The 24,342-nt window shown below is 40.3% G+C and overlaps 3 protein-coding genes across 5 annotated transcripts; all 3 read left to right on the forward strand.

The window, feature by feature from the left end:
* Positions 1-1,478: 1,478 nt before the first annotated feature.
* scinla (scinderin like a) lies at positions 1,479-14,532 on the forward strand. 2 transcript variants are annotated; one of them, XM_035415677.1, is made up of 17 exons: positions 1,479-1,591; positions 4,395-4,578; positions 7,360-7,514; positions 8,307-8,468; positions 8,579-8,728; positions 8,986-9,075; positions 9,567-9,699; positions 9,794-9,882; positions 10,202-10,417; positions 10,814-10,947; positions 11,046-11,136; positions 11,421-11,591; positions 12,374-12,548; positions 12,714-12,829; positions 13,053-13,130; positions 13,336-13,396; positions 13,796-14,532. In XM_035415677.1, exons 2-17 carry the CDS (start codon positions 4,398-4,400, stop codon positions 13,954-13,956), a joined length of 2,163 nt encoding a protein of 720 aa, XP_035271568.1. In that variant the 5' UTR covers positions 1,479-1,591; positions 4,395-4,397; the 3' UTR covers positions 13,957-14,532. The 2 variants fall into 2 exon arrangements, with proteins under 2 accessions (XP_035271568.1, XP_035271569.1); XM_035415678.1 differs by lacking the exon at positions 1,479-1,591 and adding an exon at positions 1,628-1,644.
* A 2,554-nt stretch (positions 14,533-17,086) lies between these two features.
* On the forward strand, positions 17,087-19,592 carry zgc:109982 (uncharacterized protein LOC553564 homolog). 2 transcript variants are annotated; one of them, XM_035415759.1, is made up of 6 exons: positions 17,087-17,390; positions 17,831-17,992; positions 18,229-18,408; positions 18,499-18,592; positions 18,895-19,078; positions 19,319-19,592. In XM_035415759.1, the coding sequence occupies exons 1-6, from the start codon at positions 17,294-17,296 to the stop codon at positions 19,550-19,552; spliced, it is 951 nt and encodes a 316-aa protein (XP_035271650.1). In that variant the 5' UTR covers positions 17,087-17,293; the 3' UTR covers positions 19,553-19,592. The 2 variants fall into 2 exon arrangements, with proteins under 2 accessions (XP_035271650.1, XP_035271649.1); XM_035415758.1 differs by having other exon boundaries at positions 18,229-18,592.
* A 280-nt stretch (positions 19,593-19,872) lies between these two features.
* dr1 (down-regulator of transcription 1) lies at positions 19,873-23,117 on the forward strand. The gene is made up of 3 exons (XM_035416145.1): positions 19,873-20,708; positions 21,084-21,247; positions 21,983-23,117. Exons 1-3 carry the CDS (start codon positions 20,489-20,491, stop codon positions 22,130-22,132), a joined length of 534 nt encoding a protein of 177 aa, XP_035272036.1. The 5' UTR covers positions 19,873-20,488; the 3' UTR covers positions 22,133-23,117.
* Positions 23,118-24,342: the final 1,225 nt, after the last annotated feature.

Here is a 24,342-nt window from a genome sequence, read left to right on the forward strand (position 1 = left end):
TGATGCCTATACAGCACTTTCCTTTCTGAAAGTGCATCTAATGGTGCTTATCCAAAAACACTGAACAGCCATTTCCATTATTTATTTGAAAATATCTGTGCTGTGACTATTAATTCACTGAGTAGAAATTTGCACTGAATGCCTGTGTTATATGCCTGTAAGCAACTTTTGGGTTAGTTGGGCATTTCAAATATTCCAGTGTTACATTACGTGTTAAGATTGAAGCTTGCATGACTATTTCAATACTTCCTTCCCCTCCCCCCTCACCCTCAGCGAGAGAGAGAGAGAGAGAGCGAGAGAGATTGTGTGTTAGATTTAATACAGACGAATGCAAGCTAACTCAAGTAAAACTAAGACACATACAGTTTTGCACATAAAACTTATTAGTTCCATATTTCTGAGCAGCAAAATATTCATTGTGCAATTACTGAAGAAAGTGCCTTAAAGCTGCCTATTCTGGTTTATGCACTGAACTTGGAAAAGAGTCAAACCCATCAAGCACTACCCTGAGCGTTTATCTATGTTTACTATTACACTATCAACCACGAATCAAAAGGTTTTATCAAGATAGCTGATAACTAGCTTATTTTATTGCAATAGTTGCGTATAAAGCAAATATTCCGTTGAAATATTTTTTTATAAACAATAAATTGAAGGTTAATAACAGATACGTACGTTTACTCATTCATATTCTTGGTTCCACCAACACTGTGATACTTTCCATTTTCTCATTATTGCTGGAGTTTCTATTGTTGTGTTCACAGACTGGAAAATGAAAGTGTTAAAAAGTTTAAAACGTTTAACACTCTAGCGTTCGTAAAATGGCAGACAGTGGTATTACAGTACATAGACGTAACTGACGTAGGATAAAGACACCCTGGCAACTGACGGAGGGTTTGGAAATGAGATGCATCTGCATGGGATTTTCACCAACAATAGCCGTGCGTGCACGATTGATAACTGCAAGGAAGCTTTTAAATACATGTCTTTTTCAAGATATTTATTCGCTTTGAATGCCCGGCTGTTTGAACTGGAAAAGTTTTGCAAACCAAATTTTAAGAGAATACGCCCTGCTTGGCATCTTGTGGTTGTATTTCCTATGTCCCCGATTCTACAAACACAAACGTTAATTCATTTGTTGCTTTTCCTTAAGCAAAGCAATATCGTTTGGAAACCAAGACTTCCTGTCCATATATGCCCTTACCATTACAACTGGCAATGAACAGCATCGCATATTGTAGCAATAGGCAATAATGCACAATTTCAAACTGCTGTAAAATACAGAATGGTTAATATAAAAATAAAATCAGTAGCTTGATAAAATATAGGTAAAATTTTGCTTATTCAAAGCTTTGCCCAGAATTGCAGAAGGCGAGTATGAGGTTTAAAAAAGAGAAGAAAAATAGACAATAGAACCTTCGCAATGTGTTTCCTTGACTATTGGCGGTCGGCCAAAAATACCCCTCCCTGCCGAATGTGCCACACTATATAATCGCCACTTTTTAGTAAGCCCGTTGCAGAACCTGGACCACAAAGCAGCAGCCACATCTGCCTTCTTCCCTGAGTACGAATCTTCAGTTCTTTGTCGCTAGTAAGTGACGACGATTCCACAAACAACTGGATGCATTTTCCAGTATACAGTAGGTCAGCGATGACAGAAATTTCCCTTTTGCGGATGCATTTGTCTTTATTTTTGGAGATGCACATTTAGAAACGGATTTAGGCTTTGCAAATACAACTTTTTTATGAAGCCCATTTTCAGATTAAACGTATTTTTCACATGATAAATGTGCTTTACAAGCAGACTTTCACGCTATAGCTTACAAAATATGTTAAGTCGATGTACAGATGCTACTGGCCTCTTTTTCGTTTTGGAGGCGGTGGAAATTGAATGCACTGTTCAGTTGTATAACTTTCTTGGGGTCCGTTTGCTGCGGATGTTCGTTTATCTATAATGTCAATGGAGGGTGGAGCCCAGTAGAGCCAAAAATAACTATTTTGACGTTGTAGTCGATTCAGCAGATTGTGTAGGGCAAAGTTTCTAAGATTGCCATAACCCATACAGTCAGAAGTACAGCGCGTTCCGACTGTTTTTTTCCGGGAAGGAAAATTCCAGAGTTGGGTTCGTGGTTTGCCTTGAAAACCCGCGAATTAAATTGCTACGCCACATTGTATGAATGGTGTTTGAAACATACAATAGTGTATGCAGTGTGGTTTAAACGTTGTTTCTCTTCAGACGTGTATTATTGCATTTTGTTTCTTAGTGTTATTGTTGTGAAAATTTGCCCAAAAAAAACAAGTTTGGGTACTTTTAGTACATCTAAGTAAATTGCAGTTGAATTATTGAGAATACTCAAGTATGGATTGTGTTTAGAAATGGTCCACGTCAATGGGAACGTCACTGACTTTATTGTATCACCTGACTTCCCTCATTTCAGAACATAAAACATATTAAAGCATACCTACTGGCAGAAAAATCTGATGGAAATGTACAGAACTTATCTTTAGGTGCTTTCCAAACCACATTCCTCTCCATATGTTATTTGTTTGAGCAAAAAATATACACACTTTGCAGACAATTTGCGAAAACAAAAGTTTGTGATCATCCACATCGTAATAAACAAGGTCGGTGGTGACTACCCTGACTGCATATACTTGCAATTGTCATCCCGACCAATCAGTGTTGGTGCAGGGCAAAATAATCGACTGCCTTTGTTGCATGAACTTGCATAGCAGATTTGGATTAGATCTGACTCACTGCTGGAGAAGTGCATGGGTGTGTCTGTTTAAAGATGCCTCCTGAATGTAAAATATTTTAAAGACAAAATACCAGTGGCATCAAAGTGTGCTGTTTTCCTGAGAAGTTGACATCTGGGGACTCTTCCTCATTACGACTCTCTGAGCCCACATTCATAAAGCATGTCAGTATAGGAGTGCTGATCTAGGATTAGCCTTTCCCCATCCCTATGTTGTAATTTAAAGGCTAAACAAATCCTAGATCAAAGCTCATACTCTGAGGCACTTTGTGAATACAAGCCTTGAAAGCTGACTTGCTGGGTTTGTGCACAACCTCATGGGACATAATGATGCACACATGCGCTCATACAGTACATTAAACACACATGTGCACACAACTGCACGCCAACATGCACACATACACACACACTCTTGCTAAGGGGAAACATTAATTTTGTAACATTCCAGACTGTGACAACATTACCCCCCCCCCCCCCAAAAAAAAAAAAAACAATGATATAAACTATTATAAAAAAAATATTTAAATAACAAATACACTACTGTTGCTTACAAAACAGGTATGGAAACAGAATAAATAAATATAATTGCAATATTATTGAATTAGGATAAACTTATATATTATAAAACTCTATATTATACAAAATTCACAAGGAAAGAGGACCTTGTGAATTTTATCCTAATTCCTTGTTTCCTTGTTTCTTTTCCCTGAACATGCCAATACCAAAAATTCAGGTAAAGTCAGATAAAGATAACAGATCAAGAAGTGATTTTATTTCATGTTAATGCTTAGCTACTCCTGTTGTGATTAAACAGAAGCTTTGAGCACGGGGACAGAATGTGCGGTGAACTCATGAGTCAGTGTTTCTGTCTGTAGTTACAGCATCTACACCCTGGTGTGTAAATGCTGCTCTCAGCCATTTTATCATTATGGCCTTTGGGCAGAAGGCCATACAGTTTGAATCATAAATGGCTTTCATACCAACAGGTGCTTTCCCAAGTTTTTTTTAAAGGTATATTACATTACTTTATGTTGTTTAAGTTTAAGTTTCTGCAGCCAGTAATTATACCAAATTTGTATAATTACTGGCATATTATTCACTTATTTCTACCCTAGCAGTCTAGAAATCCATTTTACCATTGGTTTATGAGCCATATCATTGCATCACCAGCAAGGAAGAGCTGGTGTATAAATTGTCTGATAAATGTGAGAGATACATATTTAACGGTATTTGATTATACATATATTTTAAGGGGGAAATATGAATATTTAGTCAGCCATGGTATTTCCTTGCTAAATATTCAAATTGTGTGTAGTGCAAAGGTACCAAATAACACATTTGTGAATCTGCCACTGTAGTCAAGAAAGTTGTGTGAGAAGTCTCAGATATAATTTATTTTATTATTATGTAATTGTGAAATACATTGTAACTTCAAAAGTGGATGAAAAGTAAATTAAATGGCAATATGAGAAATTAACTAGTTTTTTGTGCACCCAGCACAAAATTGTATAAAATAATTTTATTGATTATTAAATAAATTAGCATATTATTGGGAACAATACAGAGTGTCTTGGTTTGGAACAGCATCTGTCTGGAAGTTTAGGATGCTTCTCACTCTGGTTTCTTACCTCCCTTTAGACCATGGTAACCCACAAAGAATTCCAGAATGCTGGGAAGGTGCCAGGACTTCAGATCTGGCGGTTGGAGAAAATGGATTTGAAGCCTGTTCCGAAGGAACTCTACGGCAACTTCTACACCGGAGATGCCTACATCTTGCTGTACACCACCAAAGCTCCATCATACAGTCTTCACAAGTGGCTGGGTATGCTTTGAGATCTGTTTATACTCTGTTTATGTGCTCAAATTCCATCCTCATCATTTAACCTAAGTTATTTAGATTTCAATCCATTTCTATCGCGATCCAGGGTTGTTAAAAAAACTGGGTTGAGGTGTATTTGAGACTGTGATTTATACATTTTTTTGGTGGCAATAAATCACTTGTGGTTTGGCTCCAGTATTGCGGATACATCAGTCTATCTTCAGCATATTTTAATAATGTTTGTATTTTTTTTTTATTCTTGAAAGGCACGCACTCTATTTCAGCTTAAGTCAAATGCAGGGGGCAACGCTATTTTGTATTAGCTTAAGTACACCCCAGTAATTTTCTTCATAGTGGATTTTCAACAAAATGCCATGATGTAAATTCCATAGTTTTGAGTACAGTTCCATATAAATTGATTCTAGGTTTGCACTGGTACTGGGGCAGTTCTTATAGCATCATGTTCTCTGTTTTACAATTCAACGATTCCCATGAATTCGGCAAAAATATGGTGATTCAAGCAACCTGTCAGGGATTGTATCCAAATGTTAGTATTTCAGAGGAATTGCATGTGAGTTTTTTATTTTATGTAATCTGCAGATTGGTGTGCTCATCTATATTAGGCTTCTGCGGGTTTTTTTTATGAAGCAATGCTTTGAGCATCAGATGGAAAATTGCTACAGCATTTCCTGTTTCAAGTGCAACTCAGTCTGGAGAAATATTTCATCACAACTATGTCTGAAGAGTCCAAGTGCTTTGGCTGAAGGCAGCGCTCAGATAATCTCTTAAACCACGGGAGTTGAGGCCTTCTTTGCTGATGCATGCACAGACATGTACAACACTATCAACTGCTTGTTTGGAAGTATGTCATCATGCCTCAATAGATGTAATAAGTGTAATTATGAGCAATATAGTTATGAATATGAATATTATGAACAGTGCTTCTGTAGAGTAACCAGAATAACTTTAACGATCCATGTGCATGTGCTTCCCCCACCTCCTAGCATTCACTGCACCACAGATGTTCTACTTACTGTAAAGGATAACACTGTATTTTTAGTGTTGGCAACATATCATATGAAAAGACCAAAACCGATAGTGAAGTCAAATCCTTGAATAGCTTCAGCATACATTGTTTGGGGTTATTATGGTATGTATAAAACACCAGCAACAGTATAAGAAATCAATGGCATTGCAGTATTGCTTTATATCAGTCTAAATACTTCCATCTATTCCTATGTGGGGATTAAATGGGTGGAGTTCAATTTATTACCAGGCTCGGAGCTATTGGGTCCAGGTTCTTCATGAGGTAAATAAAAGTATTATGCCCCACTAAAACAGAATCGTTATAGAGATTTGTAATAGTCAGCTGTCGTTTGTTTTCTATGTTTCCTTTCTTAATCTATCTATCAACCTTATCCTTCTCCCTGTCACTTTAAGTAATTAATCTCTTTTTGTCAGATTTTTATGGGAGACCTGACTTGCCTCATCTTGCTATCTTGTTTAGTTTTGATGGGCAGGCACAGGGTTTAGTCTGGGGTAGTGGGGAGGTCGGTCATTAACTCTGTAGTTTTCAGTGCTTGATGACAGGCTGATATTGAGCACCATGTGAAGCTGTCCAAAGTAACAGATTGTTTGGCAGACAGTTTTAGTAAAAGAATGCCCAGCTCCAGGTAGGTAAATCTGTTCTGCTAGGGTAGCTAAGGTAGATAGTTTTAGCAATTGGAATTTCTTTATTTTGCTATCTGATATGCCTGAGGTCCATTTCATTGCACTCACAGCCTTAAAGCCCACTGCCATTCATGATAGATAGATGTAGCCACGCTAGCCACATGTGTTTGTATACTGGAATGTTGGAACGTTCTGGAAGGAGTTGAGGGGGAAGTTGGGGTGCCCTGGGCGGTCCTAACCACGCCCATACAATCCTGCGGTTTTCAGCTGCGACTGCAGCTCTATAGCTCTGTCTGTCGGTCGGTCGGTTGGTTGGTTGGTTGGTCCACAAAAGTGTCCCACCCCATAGCGTCCACAGTTTTTGCCCCAGGAGGCAGGAATTTGACATGGAGGATGGTCATGACCGAAGGTAGAGCTGAGTAACTTTCAGGCCGATTGACCAAGAAGGGGAGTGGTGATGGGCGTGGCCTATCACGAAAAGGCGCATAACTCCCGAATGGATTCACAGATTTGCACAAGATTTTGTGGAAAGGTTGGTCATGAGCCAAAGAAGAGGTCACGTGTTTGTGTGAGGGTGTGTACATGGGTACATGCACACATGGACGCATGCACGTGTGCAGTCGCAGCTATTGCAGATTCGTGCTTGTTTCTATACAGATTTAATATCTGACTTTTTGAAAAGTTATTATAGTTATTAACTTCACTTTAAACAGACATTTGGGGGATGTGTAGTGGAGACATCCCTCTGAGATAATTCATGGTTATTTTAACTATTTTCGGCCCCTTTACAATCACTTTAAGACTTGATCTGTGCTGTTCATGTATCTGCTATTCTCCATTGGCAAAATTCACAGGAGAGATTATGGTTTTGGAATACAATGAAAAACAAGCAAAATCAAAAGGTTATAATAATAATAATAATAATTATTATTATTATTATTAGGATTCTTATTATTATTTATTTATTTTTTTTAATTTTTTATCTGCATCTGTGGCATATTTTCACATTTGTTTGAAATGACCTAAATGGGCAACTCTAAACTATATTAGATTCCCTCACATCACATGCAAGAGGGCACTTCCCTGATGTCATCTGATTTTCTCACCTAACAGGAAGTGAGTGCTCTCAGGATGAAAGTGGTGCTGCTGCCATCTTTGCAACACAGCTCGATAACCACCTGGGCGGCAAACCAGTGCAGTACCGCGAGGTCCAGGGGGAAGAGTCCCTCACATTCCAGGGCTTCTTCAAGTCTGGGATAAAGTACATGGTGAGATTCCAGCATACCAGTCACTGGGACAGACATAGCTAAGTAATTCTGTGCCAAAGTGTTGCATTTGTAAGATAGGCTTACAAACTATGACTTCTGTTGTAATTTTTATATGTTGTTATTTATTCAATTTTGTGATCTCTGAGTTTAAATTTGCTCTGTTTTGACCAAGGATTCACTCAGACATATTTTGGACCCAGGAGTCACAAGAGTCAGCCTTGCCCTCAAATGTGGCCTATGGCAGAATTGATTAAATCTGTGGAAATTTACAGAAGGACTGCACACTACTAATTACGTGCCTCTTCTTGTGAAGAGAACAGTGTCTTTGTGCCATTGGTATCATTTCCACCCGTTTGTGGTTTATTTACTTCACAAATCCATCTGTTTTATTCAAGCCATTTGGCTTTATTTCAAAACTACCTCAGAAGGGCATGGCAGGATTTGAGTTTGGATGATGAACGATTTGTCCGCTATGATTATGAAGAAGCCAAAACAAAAAGTTTTCATAATATAAAAGCCTTTCAATTTAAAAGCCTTTTGACAACATCAACTTCAATAGTTCTAAAGTCAGTTTGTTTATATAGAAATATTGGCAGCCTGTTTCATGTGGAAGGAGCTGCTAGTTCAATACCTCAATATAACAAATCGAACCATTTTATTTTCTGTTACTGTGTCACATGATGCTATTAAAACCCACAGTGTTCTATAGTGGTTATGCAGTAGAACAGGAAAGTGCTTTGACGACCACATCCCATCAACGCTTGGCTTGATTCTAGTATCTTCTCTCTCCAGAAAGGTGGAGTGTCATCTGGCTTCCAGCATGTGGTGACCAATGAAATGAATCAGAAGCGGCTGCTGCATGTTAAGGGTCGACGTTCCATCCGAGCCATTGAGGTGGACATGTCCTGGGACAACTTCAACAAGGGCGACTGCTTCATCATTGACCTGGGCAGTGTAAGGACAAGAGCGACAGTTGTCCTGGGAGTTGCTCCATAGGCACTGATACATTCCTTTACATATCTGAATGTGTACGTTATTATACATGTATATCATCCTCTTCTCAGATTATCTACCATTGGTCCGGTAGTGAGTGCAATCGCTTTGAGCGTTTGAAGGCCACCGAGGTGGCCGCGGACATCCGTGACAATGAGAGGGGTGGCCGTGCCAAGATGGAGATGATCGACGAGGGGGCTGAGCCACAGGCTGTCATTGATGTGAGACAATTTAGCCGTTTCACACCACGCAGGGAGTTTGCATGCAAATTCCGTTTGCACATTAGGATGAAGATCAATAGGAGTTAATTCAGTCTAAATTCTACCCGCTTATTCTTCCCTTTGGAAGTCATGCTAATTTTTTATTTTAAATTTTCTGGGTACAATCACATTGCTTATTTGGGGAGCTGGTTGTAAATAAAGAGATTATTTTGGCTTCCTCTCCTCACAAAAGCACTCACAGTATTTGTTCATTTTAGGTTTTGGGGCCAGCACCTGCAAACATTGCTTCTGCAGAACCCGATGAGCCTGTGGAAATGTCTAATCGTAAGAAGGCCTCTCTGTATATGGTAGGTTGTCATATTTCTGTACTGATGTGTCCAATATTATCCTCATGATGCTACTTTATATACTTCACAAAGAACAATATTTTAGCACTATAATTAAAATTCTGTTGCTTGTAGAGACAATGCAATGTATCATCACTTCTACACAGTAAAATGTCCAGTTTTAATTCAACTCTAACAGGTTCATTCAACTGTTCACAGATAACATTTGGTCCCACATTCCAGAGTGGGACCAGATGTGGTCTGTTGAGAGTTCAGCTAACACTGTTAGAGTTAAATTGGCACTGGACATTTTGCTGTGTACTTATTCTGGTCTGGTCATCCAAGTTCCCCTGGCGACCACACGGGCAAGTGCATTAGTGGCTTGGTCATTGCAGGAAAGGAGACTTGTGATATTGCCAGGACCACGGTGCGGTAGTCTGCACTTTAAGTGTTATATTGCAGTATGTGGCACTTTGGTAGAAGTGTACAGTAATGTGAATGCTCTGGTGCAGATCTCCGATGCCTCTGGCTCCATGAAGGTGACCTCGGTGGCCGAGTCCTGCCCTTTCAAACAGGACATGCTGTCGCCCGACGAGTGCTACATCCTGGACAATAGCAAGAATAACAAGATATTCTTGTGGAAAGGTAAGGGATTGAAGTGGCTTTTCAGAAATAACTGGGGACAGCAAACTCTTGTGTTTTGAAGACCACAGAGGATGCTGACTGTTACTTACTGTAGGACAAGATGCCAACAAAGCTGAACGTGAAGTTGCCATGTCTGCTGCTGAGAAGTTTGTCAAAGATAAGCAGTACTCCAACTCAATCCAGGTAAACTCGATGCTAAGTTATTTGACACTATAGTCAATGTTTTTGTGCATAAATAGCATTCAAAACAAGCAATGCAATGTTCCACTTCATTGCTATGGATGCTTAGAAATATTTCAATGCAACTACGACACAAGATGTAACAGTTTGGAGCACTTTGGCTCCTGGTTTGTGGAGTATCACTAGTGTGCCATTTAGTGTTTCTCTAGACATTAAGCCTAAAGCAATACCCAAACAACCTCATTGTGCTGAATTTCTCTCTATGTCAGAGCCACTTACTGGCCGTGGGTTTATAAAACATTTTGGTCTCTTGTGTGTGCAGATTGTGGTGCTCCCAGCAGGAGCAGAGACTGCCCTTTTCAAGCAGTTCTTCTTTAACTGGAAGGACAAGTATGAAACCACAGGTCCCGGCCAGGTCTACACCATTGGTAGTATCGCTTGCATTGAGCAAGTTCCCTTCAACGCCTCCTCCCTGCATTCCAACAACGCCATGGCTGCCCAACACGGCATGGTGGATGACGGCTCTGGAAAGGTCCAGGTAATCACAACGTGTAGCTTATGACTCAAAAGCCCTGCACAAGAACTACAGATGCAGCGCCTCACCTTGTGTAAGAAATATGATTGTGGAATGCCAGATTCACAGTGCAAACTGCAATGCATGAAATACAGCTGAAAAGCAGTGTAGCAAGGTGAAATCCATTTCTTCTTCCATCCAATTCTTGTGATTCAGTAGAATCGTTCAAACATCAGAGAAATGTGCTGCCTATTTTATAGGTAAGAAGCAACACTGATATGGCATTGCTCAGTTTGCATATACTGTGGATGAAAAAATGTCTGCCTCTTTTTTATTTAGTCAAACTGAAATCATAGTCGTCTACAGCTATGTTCCTTGTGTAATAATGGCTTTTCCTCTGTATCTGTATCTTGTCTCTAGGTCTGGCGCATTGAGGGGGGAGAGAAGGTTGAAGTGGGGCCCGCGACATATGGGCATTTTTATGGGGGAGACTGTTACCTCATCCTGTACAGCTACAGGCTGGGCGGTGGGGAGAAGCACATCATCTACATCTGGTGAGTGTTCGCTGTGTGTGTGAAATTTGTGCGCAGCGTTTTGAGGTCGTGCATAAAACGTACTGAAATGCTGCCTCATCTATAATTTTGTGTTTTAGGCAGGGGCTGAAATGCACTAAAGATGAGCTGGCCGCCTCTGCCTTCCTCGCGGTTCAGCTGGACGACTCCATGGGACAGACTCCTGTCCAGGTTGGTTTGAAACCTTTCGAACTTTCAGGGAACTGGTATTTGGGGTTAACCATATTGATGTGTATCTTATTCATACACCGCTTGTACTTACCTCAGTTTGTATTGCATTTGATGCCTGTCTGAGAGTTTGAAAACTCAATTGCTATATTTATGCACAAGGTGTGTTCTGGGTAATAATACTTGTTCTGGTTATGGTAACATTCGAGAGGGGAGGACATTTTGTGCTGGCTTTAATGTTAATGGGAAGGATGCGCGTTCAGCTGCGTTGGTGTCGTGTCCCGCAGGTGCGTGTCACACAGGGCCGGGAGCCGTCCCACCTGATGAGCCTGTTCAAGGACAAGCCCATGATCATCCACTTGGGCGGCACGTCCCGCAAGGGGGGCCAGACGCAGGCGGGCGGCACCCGCCTCTTCCACATCCGCCGGAGCACCACCCAGGCCACACGGGCTGTGGAGGTGAGCCCTGCCTCGACCCGACAAGTTATCTGACCTGTTAAATCCCTGTGAAATTTGGGGGTGTGTTGGTAGCGGTAGTTTCTCAAGCTGATCCATGTTTTCCCTGAAACTTTTGCGCACTCCCGATCAGGGATTTCTTCCCTCGGATATCTCTGAGTAAATCATGGACATGATCATTTCAAAGCATGTGTCGAGAGGGGGATGGCCATGTCTGGTAATTTATGCCAAGAGCACCTCTGTGCACGAGATTATGTCAGTTCCTGACATTGATACGCATCCACAAATTTAAAAAGATGAGATATAGGCCAGCTCGCTGTGGTCAGATCAGTCACATCCCAGCCGGCAAGCTTGCAGAGCCCATTAGCGGCCGCCTGTTGGCGCATCCATCAGTCCACCAGCATTTCGCAAACACACTACAGCGAGATATGAGGCCAGGTGTGAATATGAGGGTTAGCTGTTAAAAGAATGCAGACAGGTGGTGTACAGTCCCTGTCACTAGTGGATCTAGTCTGATCTACAGAATCTCGGCAGACCAAGAGATGGCGCCGGTAGCAGTCCGATAGGTGCCGGCTTGCCAGGCTGTTGCATGTAATGCATATGAGCTAGAGACACTGGTTAATAAAGGATGCAGAATACTGTGTTGTAGATTGGCCAGAGAAAGTTGCCGATTACACAGAAATTCCACGGAGCTGAGAGCCACACATTTCTTATCAGGGGAAATGGTAATTTTGTTGTGATGTGGACAAATGGACACACTGACCAGTCAAGACGTATCCCCCCAGGTTGAGCCTTCCGCAAAGTCTCTGAACACCAACGATGTGTTTGTGCTGAAGACGCCAAACTCCCTGTTCACCTGGAAGGGCGTGGGCTCCACAGAGGAGGAGATGGCGGCTGCCAAGTATGTGGCCGGCTTCCTCGGAGGAAGTGTCACCGCGGTGACTGAGGCAAACGAGCCAGGTTGGTGACCTGTGGGTGCCCACTGACCCATCCACTCAGACCCATGGGAAATGGAGTCACATTTCTGTCATTTGTACAGCCATGTATACAGTGAGGTTATTCTCATGCTTGTGTTCAGTATGTGTGAATTCAAATAGCTATTCTGTAATGACATCTCCCAAACAGCTGGTTTCTGGACCGCTCTGGGTGGGAAGAAACCCTACCAGACGTCAGTGGCTCTGCAGAAGGTGATCAAGCCTCCTCGCCTGTTTGGGTGCTCCAACAAAACGGGCCGCCTCATTGTAAGTGATGTGACGTCATGTTGGCATTATAGTGCATCAGGGAGGTTATTGCTTACTGCTTAAGCATGTTCCTTCCTGCTTTTCCTAACAAGTTAGTATAGCCTTGTAACATGGGTATGTATGTTAAGTGCATTTCACTGTGATTTTTGTCACTCTCAGAGGTCAAGCTCTCTCCTTGGCTACTTGTCTTACTCCCTCCTTTTTTTACATCTGTTTCTTCCAGGCAGAGGAAGTGCCCGGAGAGTTCACTCAGTCTGACCTGGCCACTGATGATGTCATGTTGTTGGATACCTTGGATCAGGTAAAAGGATGGCATAAATCTGTACCAGCAGTGGCATAATATTTAAATTTAAAAAATATTTACATCGGCCCATAGTCTTAATTTGGTGCACGACAAAGGATCTACCTTCAGGGGAGATGGTCATGTTCTCCCAGTTATGATTTGATTTTTTTTTCTAAATCCCCCGGGTAAAGAAATCCACTGACTGTGTCCTTTCATTGCCCAGATCTTCCTCTGGGTTGGAAAGGATGCCAATGAAGTTGAAAAAAAGGGATCAGAAAAAATTGGTAAGAGCCAAAAGCGTGGTTCTCTGTTCATAGTGACACACTGCATCATTGACTTGTGGAAAAACACTTTTCACATTTATTATTTATATGATCATTTTCTTGTTTAATGTGAGGTCTTCAGTAAGACAGATTTGGTTAGTTTTCCAGATCGCATTCTTGCATTCAACTTTTACTATTGCGAGTATTATCAAGCTTGAGTTGCTCAAGGGTACAGAAACAGGTCCCATTTGAAACCATGGCGCATATGACCATAGCCACTAATGGCCACTAATTCTAAATAAACTCCTTTAAATGCTGGCAGTTGATATAGGATGTATACTGAAAATTACCGAATTTCGTGAAATGCATTAAAGAATGACAGTTCAGCCAGGAGTAATATTCACATGTCCTTTTTTTCAGCCAAAGACTATCTTGAATGCGACCCCTCTGGCCGCACCGGCATTCCCGTCGTCACTCTCAACCAGGGCTCTGAAACCCCCACTTTCACCGGGTGGTTCCAGGCCTGGGACCCCAAACTGTGGGAAAAAGACCCCTTTGAGCAGATCAAAGCACGTGTCTAAATGTCACGCATCCATCCTCCTCCAACCACCACACCCACGCACGGCTTTCCTTACTGCCTAATACACCTACATATCTCGACATGTCAGCAGGTTTCTCATCTGTCAAGCTTCATTCAGTACAAATTGATAAGTGCCTTAAGCTGCAAGGTCCCCATACATAACAGAAACACTCTGCTTCATATATTTTCCTCTTTCCTCCACAGAATATTGTTTACAATACAGTTCCTAAGTACTACAGTGGGTTTTGCTGGGAAAGCATTAATCATATAACATTGACATATGAACCCCATGCGGCAAATGACCCCTGTGTTTACAGGTATCTACTCGGGCTGTTATGATATTTCATCCAAAACCAGGATTAAGTTTTAATTGCATTAAACAATAATGAATACATTGGTTATGCTTTACCCTGATACCTGTAAACCTTAAGTCTCACTGTAGCGACCTTGCCATAGAATGGGCATTAATTCAACCAAATGAAAACGGCTGATGTTCATATCTACTCATATAAATGCAACAACATATCAGAATGTGAGGGTGATTCATTTTTAATAAACATTCTGTTTTTTGAAAGTGTTTTTTTTTCCTTTTTTGGGTTTTGTTACTCCAATAACAACACAAATAGCAGAATGTATAAGTTAGTGTGAACACGATGAATTACCTGACATGAACAAGAGGCATTCTTGAATGACAGCTGATGCCTTAAGGAAGATGACATATTAATATAAATTAAACCAGTTCTAAAAAAGTATTACATTTCTTTCATCGCATAAACCCGGACCAGCTCACTAGCTGTGGATTAAATCTGCACATGACCATTTAAATTTCTCATGAAGGGCCACATCCTGTATATCTGTTAACAGAACCCTACCTGCCTACAAGGGCCGTATTTAGTAAAAATGGGCGTAGCAGCTAACTGAGGTGGTGCTTTATAACCTAGACTACATTTGCACCACCGGTGAGGAAAGGGCCAGATGAAACCATTGCCACCAGCCTGTGAATGAGTAGCCTGCAGGTGAGATTTATAACACAACAGGCTACTGTACTGTTTGATTTTCCTTTGGGTTGAGTCTGAGAACAGGCGGAACAAAATGGGAGCTGCCAAGGCGCTCTCCGAGAGCACTGATGTACCCCGTGGACCGGAACTGAATTTTTGTCATATAGGTGCCAACTTTGGCCAGCAGTCTGAATACCCGAAACCAGTTCTAAATATCATTTTATACTGGAAAAGTACAAGGCAAGTACTCAGGAACTAGGAAGAGTAACTGTGAACACCTTTGCAGCTATACTGTACTTTGTCACCTCTTTCTTAGTCAAAGACAAAATTCAGTGATACATTACTTATTCTGGTACGGTGTAAGGTTCTATTATTCTTCTATTCAAGGAATGAATCTGTAAGTAACCAATCTGACATGACTTTATTTAGAGATTTATATCTTGCAGAGCTTGATTGAGTGGCCCGCACATCTAAGCCACCATCTGTTACCACCAATCTTATTTTTTAAAAGCCTAATGATCTGTGTGAGAAGTCCATGCTTGTGACAGATAATGGAAGAGTGTGGAGACTACAAAAATGACAGATTTGAATGCATCACAATGATGATAATTTCTTACATGCATAATTGTTTCTTCCCCCATTTCTGTGATGTAACAATAAAGAGTTTATACACAGCACATAGATATAGCAGATGCTCCCTCTACTGTTATTTGGATTTAGGAGCACTAAATGGCTGTTGACATTGGCCAAAAGGGACAATTTTACCATCTTGAATGTTGGATTACATGTCACAAGTTGACCAACTGTTTATAGTTATATTCACAAAATGGCAAACCAATGAAACGAGAGATATAACTAGCATTGGTACATTTTATTTAACATGAACACAAACACAATCACGAACACAAGTTTTAAAAAAAGTAATTGAGATCTTTTAATATCTATATACAGTACACTTTTATCATTTATTTATCAGAAATTTGACTAAAAACAATATTGATACTGAGGAATAATTTACAATAAAGTACTATCAAAAACTGAAAAATGCTAGCTATATAAAGAATGCTGAGCAACCTTCTACACAATTCTATGTACAGACTTTGCAGTTAGTGTACACAGTTTCACGAGACTGAGCTTACTTTGCAGTGTTAGAGTGATGACCTTTTTTTGTAGGCCAATTCTTCCACCATGGGTTTCCTTGGCAGATTTCCAATGCTTTTTTCCCATAGGGATTTTGTTTTCTGCCGAAAATAAGGTCTGTGGTTCACGTAAGCCTAAAAGAGTTTCAAGAGAGTTTTGTTCTGCTAGATAAATTACACCCATTAATATCTCTACTGTGAATTTCAAAGCCTTTACGTGCTTTTTAAAATTAAGTTGCTAACAAGTAAGTTGCTATAAGTTGCTATATTGAAACTACAATGGCTGTCGTGTGCAGTCGGGGTAGTATGGCAACTTGAGTGGCAGTTGCCAGAATGCAACCATTGTTGTACTTTAAATGTAGCAACTTGTTAGCATTGTTACATTGTTAGATTGAAACTACAACAATGGCCACATTCTGGCAACCGCCACTCAAGTTTCCATACTGCAGAAATCAAAATCCCTATGGGAAAAAACATTGGAAATCTGCCAAGGGAACCCATGTATCAAAAATGCAAACTCACTTCCATGCTTCAGGACTACAACTTCTAACACTTTATTTGGTGAGGCAAATACAAATTATTTTATTACTCACCTACAGCTGAGGAGGCTATATCTGATGTTACTGAGCATTGTGTGAATATGCTTATATTCATGTACTGAAGTCAATGTTGAATCTCTGCTGATTCACTTTAACTTATCCTTTTTACTTTATCTTTATTTTTAAATTGCAATTACAAAATACCAGTATTGGCAGTGTGGCAATAACTACACCTGTGTAGGCTTACACACTGTCTGCTGTGCCACCGGTTATATAATTTCTTTTCATAGAAAATGCTACCGAAAGGTCACCCCCCAAAGTGGCTAGTAAGAGTGAATGAATTACAGGCTACTGGCAAAATGTACCCACATTTGGTGAGTGGTGGGTGTTAATCTCAAGCCCTGATCATGAGAGTAATTTTTACTTCAGCAGGTAGACTTATGTAATTACTCTAAGCTGCAATGTGTGCTTCACACCATGTGTGCGGCTTTAATTTGCTCAGTAATCCTGTGTCCAGGTGGAGAGGGCTGCATCCCTGAAATCCACCTTCAGCTGAGTCAGATACCAGAGGATTAAGGGCTGGATGCTCAGAGCCTCCCCTGAATCTTTCACATTTTCCCTTGAGAGCAGATACACACACACACACACACTCAGACGTTACCATGAACCAGAAGGTTGTTCTCATCACTGGCTGCTCCTCTGGCATCGGCCTGTCTCTGGCAGTCCGCATCGCAATGGATGAAAAAAAGAGATTCATGGGTAAGCATAATTTTCTGTAGAAATCATAGGAACTCCAGCAGCACTGTACTGAATGGTACCTGAAATATTCAAATACATGCCGTAACGCCAAAGGAGTAACATTTAAACGTAAGCAACAGACATTTAACCTAACACTGCAAAGCATGTAATTACATCAAAAGAACTGTTACTATCATTGTTGTGTTCTGAGTCCGGTCTTGCAATATCTAAACAAAGGTGATCAGTTCCAGTTACAAATGCATTCTTATGAATTTATGTCTCAAAACATAATCATTTAAAATATCACTTTCAATATGAAAATAATCAGATGTGATTTTTTCATGTTCAAGGATAGATTAAGACTCAAATGCTAGATGCCCAGTGACATATTCAATAGGTGAGAATGTATCAGTTAAACAGGGTGTATTTAGCTGTGGCTGTGATGATACTGTGACCCTCAGTGTATGCTACCATGAGGAACCTCAGTAAAGGGGGGCCCCTGGTGGAAGCAGCAGGCCGGACACTGGGAAGGACCCTGGAAATAAAACAGCTGGATGTGTGCAATGAGAAGTCCATCAAGGCTTGTGTGGATAGCATCCCAGAGAGGAGAATCGACATCCTCAGTAAGAAACTTCTGAAAACAGAAGGATTCATTCTCTGATTTCATCCCCTGATCTGTCATGCCATTTGATCATTGGTATTGTCCTATCGGTCAGCCTGTTGAAGTTCATTTAAAGAGCATCCAGGAAAATAGCTGAAGCTAATGACAAAACTGCTACTTTGTGCTTGTGTTCTGTGAAAGGCCAGTCAAAGTCTAACTATGTGTAAGGTCTGATGCCTCTTTGAACTTCCCCCACAGTTAGCAATGCTGGGATGGGTCTGATTGGGCCCATCGAGTGCCAGACCATAGAGGAAATGAAGACCGTCATGGACACCAACTTCTTTGGCCTGGTGCGTCTCCTGAAGGAGATTCTCCCAGACATGAAGAGGAGGAAGAGTGGTCATATCGTGGTCATCAGCAGTGTCATGGGCATTCAGGGTGAGAGAGACTGCAATGAGGATTGTGTTTCAAATGTCTTAGAAGCAAAGCAAAGTTTTGTTTTAATGGGGTATTGTCTTATTTCCACAGGCATATTGTTTAATGACATTTATGCAGCATCCAAATTTGCTGTAGAGGGGTTCTGTGAGAGCCTGGCTGTCCAAGCATTGAGGTTCAATCTAAAGTAAGCAGTATTCATTTCATCTCAGTCAGTCTGTTGCAACATAATGTTTCTCAATAACATCCTCAAACAAATGAAATTCACATATTCCAATCTCCAAACCAGGATGTGTAAAAAAAAAACTCTCCCATCTATCTTTGTCCTCCTCCAAGCTGAATGCTGAATTCTTCTTGAAGAATATTGCCCTTTTCTAATTTGATTCATATGGAAGTCTGAAAGCATCAGAAAGTAGACCCACACACACACACACACACATATATATATATATATATATATATATATATATATAATTTTTTCATTTCCAGCATAAGCCTCATTGAGCCTGGCCCAGTGGTGACAGAATTTGAGCGCAAAGTCTATGAAGAAGGCATGAAGACGGACTTATCAAAAGCAGACAAAGTGACAGCTGACATGTTTACCAACATCTACCTGAAGAACTATAATCAGATCTTTTCCAGTCTTGGACAGACACCAGAGGACATAGCAGAGGTAATGCGATGTCAATTTTAAACATTGTGCAAAGTAGGCTATATGAAATATATTTTTGCCGAACAAACTTAATAACTATGGAGATATTCTTACTCATTTAAATCAACCATATACTTATACATTTCTGCTTAAAATAAAGCATTAGATTTGCTATTGTTATAGTACTGTAAGATCATCCTATTAATATAACTGGGTGTTTGTGTCTTTACAATCTTTATGAAATATGTGGCTTTTCTCCAGCACACACACAAGATCATCACCATGGAAAATCCACCATTCCGTCACCAAACCAACACCCTGTACACGCCCATGACAACCCTGAAATATGCTGACCCTAATGGTGATCTGCCCATCGATACCTTCTACAAGATGGTGTTTGAGCATGATAAAGTCTTCAACGCCAGCCTCAATTTCCTCAAGCTGCTCCGCTGGAGGAGTCGCAAGAGCTTTACTCTGGACAAACCTCAATCATAGAGCTTTACTGTTCTTCAGTTTATCTTGCACTGTTATTTAAATGCATCTACAAATGTGCTGAGAAATGCATTAAAATGTGTTTCACTGTGCGCAACAAATCACCGTTGTTTAATTTCTCATTTGACTTGCCCAATGTATAATATCAGTTATCATAAAGGTAATGAAAAATGAATACATACATACTCACTACACCAAAACTTTCGAAGAAGTTGCTATAAGAAACTGCGTAGGATCTGAGTTTTTTTTTTTTTTTTTTCAATCTTGTAAATCCTGATTCATACTCCTGTTCAGATGGTGGCGGTAATGCACCACTATGCTGTGTACCAACCTTCATAAAACAGAAAAAGAAGTGTGCGGTTGTTTCCGGTGGAAGCCAACATTTACAGCTTAGTAATTGTAAAGAATTAATTTAGCTACTTTCTTCTTGGATTTATTTAGTTTAGAAATCTCGTGTAAGCTAAATTATTAAGAGGACTTGAATCGAAGTAAGAAAACTATTTTTTCTTCGATAATAGTCAGCTAACAACCATGTTCATAAACGCGGACGGTAGCAGGTAGATGTCTGACTGGCTAGCTTGTTGGTGGATACATTGCCATCTTCATGCATAAACCTAGATAGCTCACGTTAGCTAACTGGGTTGCTAGCCAGTTATAATGAGATTTTACTGAATGAATTTTATTTTTATCACTGAGGAGTTCGGTGTTTATATTCTGTTTTTGGAGAGAGCAGCGAGAACAAGCTAGCTCTAACGTTAATTTATTTTAATGTTAGTGCTACTCTAGCTACATGGTGTAGCTCTAGCTAGCGGCGAAGTTCCTCTGCAGTTTAATTAGCTACCCGGACAACCACAATTGACAGGGCACTGTGCGACTCTGCTAGTTGGCTGGCGAGCTAGTTTAGCTTGCAAGCGTGTTTTTGTTGTGCTCTTACCAAGGATGGCATCTTCGTCTGGAAACGATGATGATCTTACAATACCCAGGGCAGCTATCAACAAAATGATAAAAGAAACTCTTCCTAACGTAAGGGTTGCAAACGATGCCAGGGAACTCGTGGTGAATTGTTGCACTGAATTTATCCACCTCATCTCTTCCGAGGCAAATGAAATTTGCAACAAGTCTGAAAAGAAAACAATTTCTCCTGAACATGTTATAAACGGTAAGATAGTTTTAATGTTAATTCACACTACGATGTATCATTTGTCTTTTCTAGCTACTAAATACACGAATAGTCTTACCAGCTTTGCTAGATTTCCTTACCAGTAGATAAGCTAGCAGTGACCTACGGTTCGTCACTTCAATTCAATATGTCCGGCCCGCGTAACTAATATGGTGTGTTATATTTGCATTTAAGAACCACTGCTTCTGTCCTATTTATAACTAACAAAACTCAAGCCGTCATCTGAAGTGAGTTTCAAACCCAAGATGATCTCCCTCGCTAGATGGACTAATCAGGCTTTTACAAAGTTTTTGAGCTAGGTTCTATAATGGTCACATTTGTCCTGGCTGCTCTTTTCCCCATTATTTTGCTCAGCGCTTGAAAGCCTTGGTTTCGCATCCTACATCACCGAGGTGAAAGACGTTCTACAGGAGTGTAAAACAGTAGCGCTTAAAAAAAGAAAGGCAAGCTCCCGCCTAGAAAACCTTGGCATTCCCGAAGAAGAGCTGCTCAGACAGCAGCAGGAGTTATTCGCAAAGGTAAAAACCATACATCTGTTTAAACTTTGCCTCCAGCAATTCATTTAACCGCTTTCAGGTTTTCTTTTCAAGGTGGTCTGCTTGCCGCAGTAGCTCATAGTTGACTATATTAAAATCACGAATGTTAACGTTACATTGGTTAAGTGCAATCACAAAAGTGTTTTGACCACGGTGTGTATACATTTGTTAGAGTTTTTGGACCCGTACCTTGTGTTTTAATGACTGTTTGCATACGGAAACCGCACTTCAAATATGCATAATACTAGACTATAACCGGTGCTTTTCTTAAAGGTCACTCTTGTGATGTTAGATGTAAACATGTATATAGTTCTACACGCTATTTTTATGTCGACTGAGCGCTGCAATCTTTGTATAAAAGCGTGCACTTGAACATCACCCGGATGTCAAATGCGCAGTTCTGTATAAGCAGAGAGCAGGAGTGGATTTCACCTTAACCCAGATCTTTTTTTTATTTTTTTAAATGATTGTTGGAGAGCACCTGCACTGCTTATCTTTGCTAAGTCACGCAATCACTGTTCCCTGCTGCAGTTCCACTTTATTTTGAACTGTCAGTCCAAAACAAATCCCACCCCTCACCCCTTTCCTTGTTGTGTGGACACTTGTACCAGTGGTTACTTTGTGTCTCGTCAGCGCACGCGGAATGCAGGTGTCCTTGATCTGACAGCGCGGATCGTTTACGAGTCCGCGGTGGTCTGACGGTGGTCTGTGTCGCAGGCACGGCAGCAGCAGGCGGAGCTGGCCCAGCAGGAGTGGCTGCAGATGCAGCAGGCTGCGCAGCAGGCGCAGTTAGCTGCGGCCTCCGCTAGCGGGGGTCTGCAGGCTTGCTCTTCTCAGGACGAAGAGGACGAGGAGGACGACGTGTAGCCACCGGGGCAGAGCACGTCACAGGCTGCTGCCCCCTTATCTCAGCGAGGCGAGGCCAGCACCGGCTCTGCTAGTCTCCCCAGCACTCTGACTCTCAGCCCTGACTGCCTTGTGCCATTTCACAGTGGAGATTTCAAAATCAGATTCTGTTTGGTCTTAAGGTAACTGTGTTTTTGTTCCTCTCTCATTACATGCAGGATGAGATCGGTCAAAAGTGAAATCTTTGTCATATGTACACTCTTGGTTAAGTTAGAGAGGGAGCACTTTTAACCTTTGGGGTACTTTCCCTTTTTAAAGTCAGTTGTATTTATATTTTTTCCCTTTGTTTGATTAAAATCTTCTGTTAGAATATTGAAACAAAATGTTCTTGCCGAGTGAGGATATTGTTGTTTTTCCCTGGTAAATTATTTTCCCTGAAATAGATTTTTTATGGAAAGTGACTCTTCACTCTTGATGTATGAATTATACAGAGTTTAACTCTGAAACACTTCCAGGCCTGCCATGTAAATTTAGTTTGATTTGTAAATATAATTTTAAATAATGCTTTTGGTTATTTCTGGGTAGCCAAGCTATGCTATGGTGTATGTTGGTTTTTGGCTTATTCCACCCCTTTTCAGTATTGCTGTCACTGCTTTCAGAAGTCTAAATGAGGTAAGAGACACTTTTTTGCTAGAACCAAAGAGAAGAGAGGAGGGAGCCCTGTATGTGGTTGAGTAAATTTTTCATCGCAGTCATGCATTTGTTCCTCCTATATGAAAAACAGAAAAGTTTGGTTTGTACTGTACTTATTATCTATTAAGTGAACCTTAACTTTCACTTTGTAAACCGTTGTTTTGATATATGAACTCTTTTTCCATTGTGATGCATAGAAGTTGCATTGTGGATGTGTGTTGAAATCCAACAAGTAATGATTGGTTGACACCCATTCTCATGCCTTCTCATCATTTCTCTGAGCAATAAAGTTGACATGTTTTGTTAAGTTAAATGTTTTTCTTTCTTGCTTCTTAGAATATATTCAGCACGCACATACTCATTTGGAGCACTTCACCCTATGCTCTACTTTCCGTTTGTTTTTATCTTCAGTGAAGATTTTTAAAGTAGTTGGGATGGAGTCCAGGTCACACCTGTTTTGCAAACAGCAGTGCGTGATTTGAGTGGAAGATTTGTTAAGGAAATGTTCAGGTTGTCATGGGTATCTAGGACTCTGCTTCTGCCATACTGTACTTTTCTCAGAATTCTTATGATTTCGATCTTTACAGAACACAATTGGAATGCAAAATTTGTAACTGGCAAAAGTAAGTTGAGCTTGAATGGGTTGGAATTTAGGTGTGTACATGACATTGAACTGCTGTCAATTATCTTTATATCCACAGTGATATTTTTGAGTTGATTAAATATGCTTGCTGTGGCATAAGGCGTTGAACAAGGGGAATATTTTTTGAACAACTAGGTACATTATCATAGGAGATATAAGTTTAATTTTGACATCTTGTATTTTGTAGCCCATTGATTGAATTATTTTTTAAATATTAAGCCCCAAATGTTTCACTGACATATCAGTATTGGAATGAGTAATTTCTTCTCTAGCCTATATATCTACCTAAAGTAAATTCCAAAATATTCAATTTAATTTTGCATGACTTGCAACATGGATGCTTTATATGTAATGTGACAGAGATGAATAGTCTTAGTTGCAGGTTAAATTTAACTTTCTTCTTAACAGGGGCATCCAACTTGAAAATCCTTGCTACAGTATTTGGGCTTCATATATGGGGACAGTACTGACTGTAACCTTGGAAGCCTCTTTGGTAATTTGGAAACCTTTTTGGTAATTATGAGTTTCTAAATAAAAATTAAATCATAAGTCAGATATAACAATTCTTTCCGCTCAAATATTTTGAAATTGTATTTCAGTCAGGACAACTCACATATTTAAATGCCCTGTTAGAAATGGCAAGAAAATGCAAATAAATTACAACATGCCTATATGTAGCTGGCTCTGATGCTATAGATATCAGCTTGTGATAAGATTAGAATATGTTTTTTTCCCCCCACCATTTTTTGTAAGCAAGAAGGCTAGCATTGCCAGTTTTTTTATATAACTGAGAAAATGAAGATATCAGGAGTTAACACTAGGTGGCAGCGTTTTGCATATAATGAATCCATTTAATTGCCAGGAATCCTATGGGGTGACAAAAAATGAGTGTGTG

Source organism: Anguilla anguilla, chromosome 4 (genome assembly GCF_013347855.1).
Source record: "Anguilla anguilla isolate fAngAng1 chromosome 4, fAngAng1.pri, whole genome shotgun sequence".
Lineage (NCBI taxonomy): Eukaryota > Metazoa > Chordata > Actinopteri > Anguilliformes > Anguillidae > Anguilla > Anguilla anguilla.

Excerpts from the sequence above, each read along its gene's own strand:
- scinla (XM_035415677.1), top strand. The coding sequence starts at position 4,398 with ATGGTAACCCACAAAGAATTCCAGAATGCTGGGAAGGTGCCAGGACTT. Across the intron at positions 7,515-8,306 it reads AGTCTGGGATAAAGTACATG|AAAGGTGGAGTGTCATCTGG; the intron begins GTGAGATTCCAG and ends TTCTCTCTCCAG. Across the intron at positions 12,830-13,052 it reads ACAAAACGGGCCGCCTCATT|GCAGAGGAAGTGCCCGGAGA; the intron begins GTAAGTGATGTG and ends TGTTTCTTCCAG.
- zgc:109982 (XM_035415758.1), top strand. The coding sequence starts at position 17,294 with ATGAACCAGAAGGTTGTTCTCATCACTGGCTGCTCCTCTGGCATCGGC. Across the intron at positions 17,391-17,830 it reads TGAAAAAAAGAGATTCATGG|TGTATGCTACCATGAGGAAC; the intron begins GTAAGCATAATT and ends TGTGACCCTCAG. Across the intron at positions 17,993-18,228 it reads GAGGAGAATCGACATCCTCA|TTAGCAATGCTGGGATGGGT; the intron begins GTAAGAAACTTC and ends CTTCCCCCACAG.
- dr1 (XM_035416145.1), top strand. The coding sequence starts at position 20,489 with ATGGCATCTTCGTCTGGAAACGATGATGATCTTACAATACCCAGGGCA. Across the intron at positions 20,709-21,083 it reads TCCTGAACATGTTATAAACG|CGCTTGAAAGCCTTGGTTTC; the intron begins GTAAGATAGTTT and ends TATTTTGCTCAG. Across the intron at positions 21,248-21,982 it reads AGCAGGAGTTATTCGCAAAG|GCACGGCAGCAGCAGGCGGA; the intron begins GTAAAAACCATA and ends TCTGTGTCGCAG.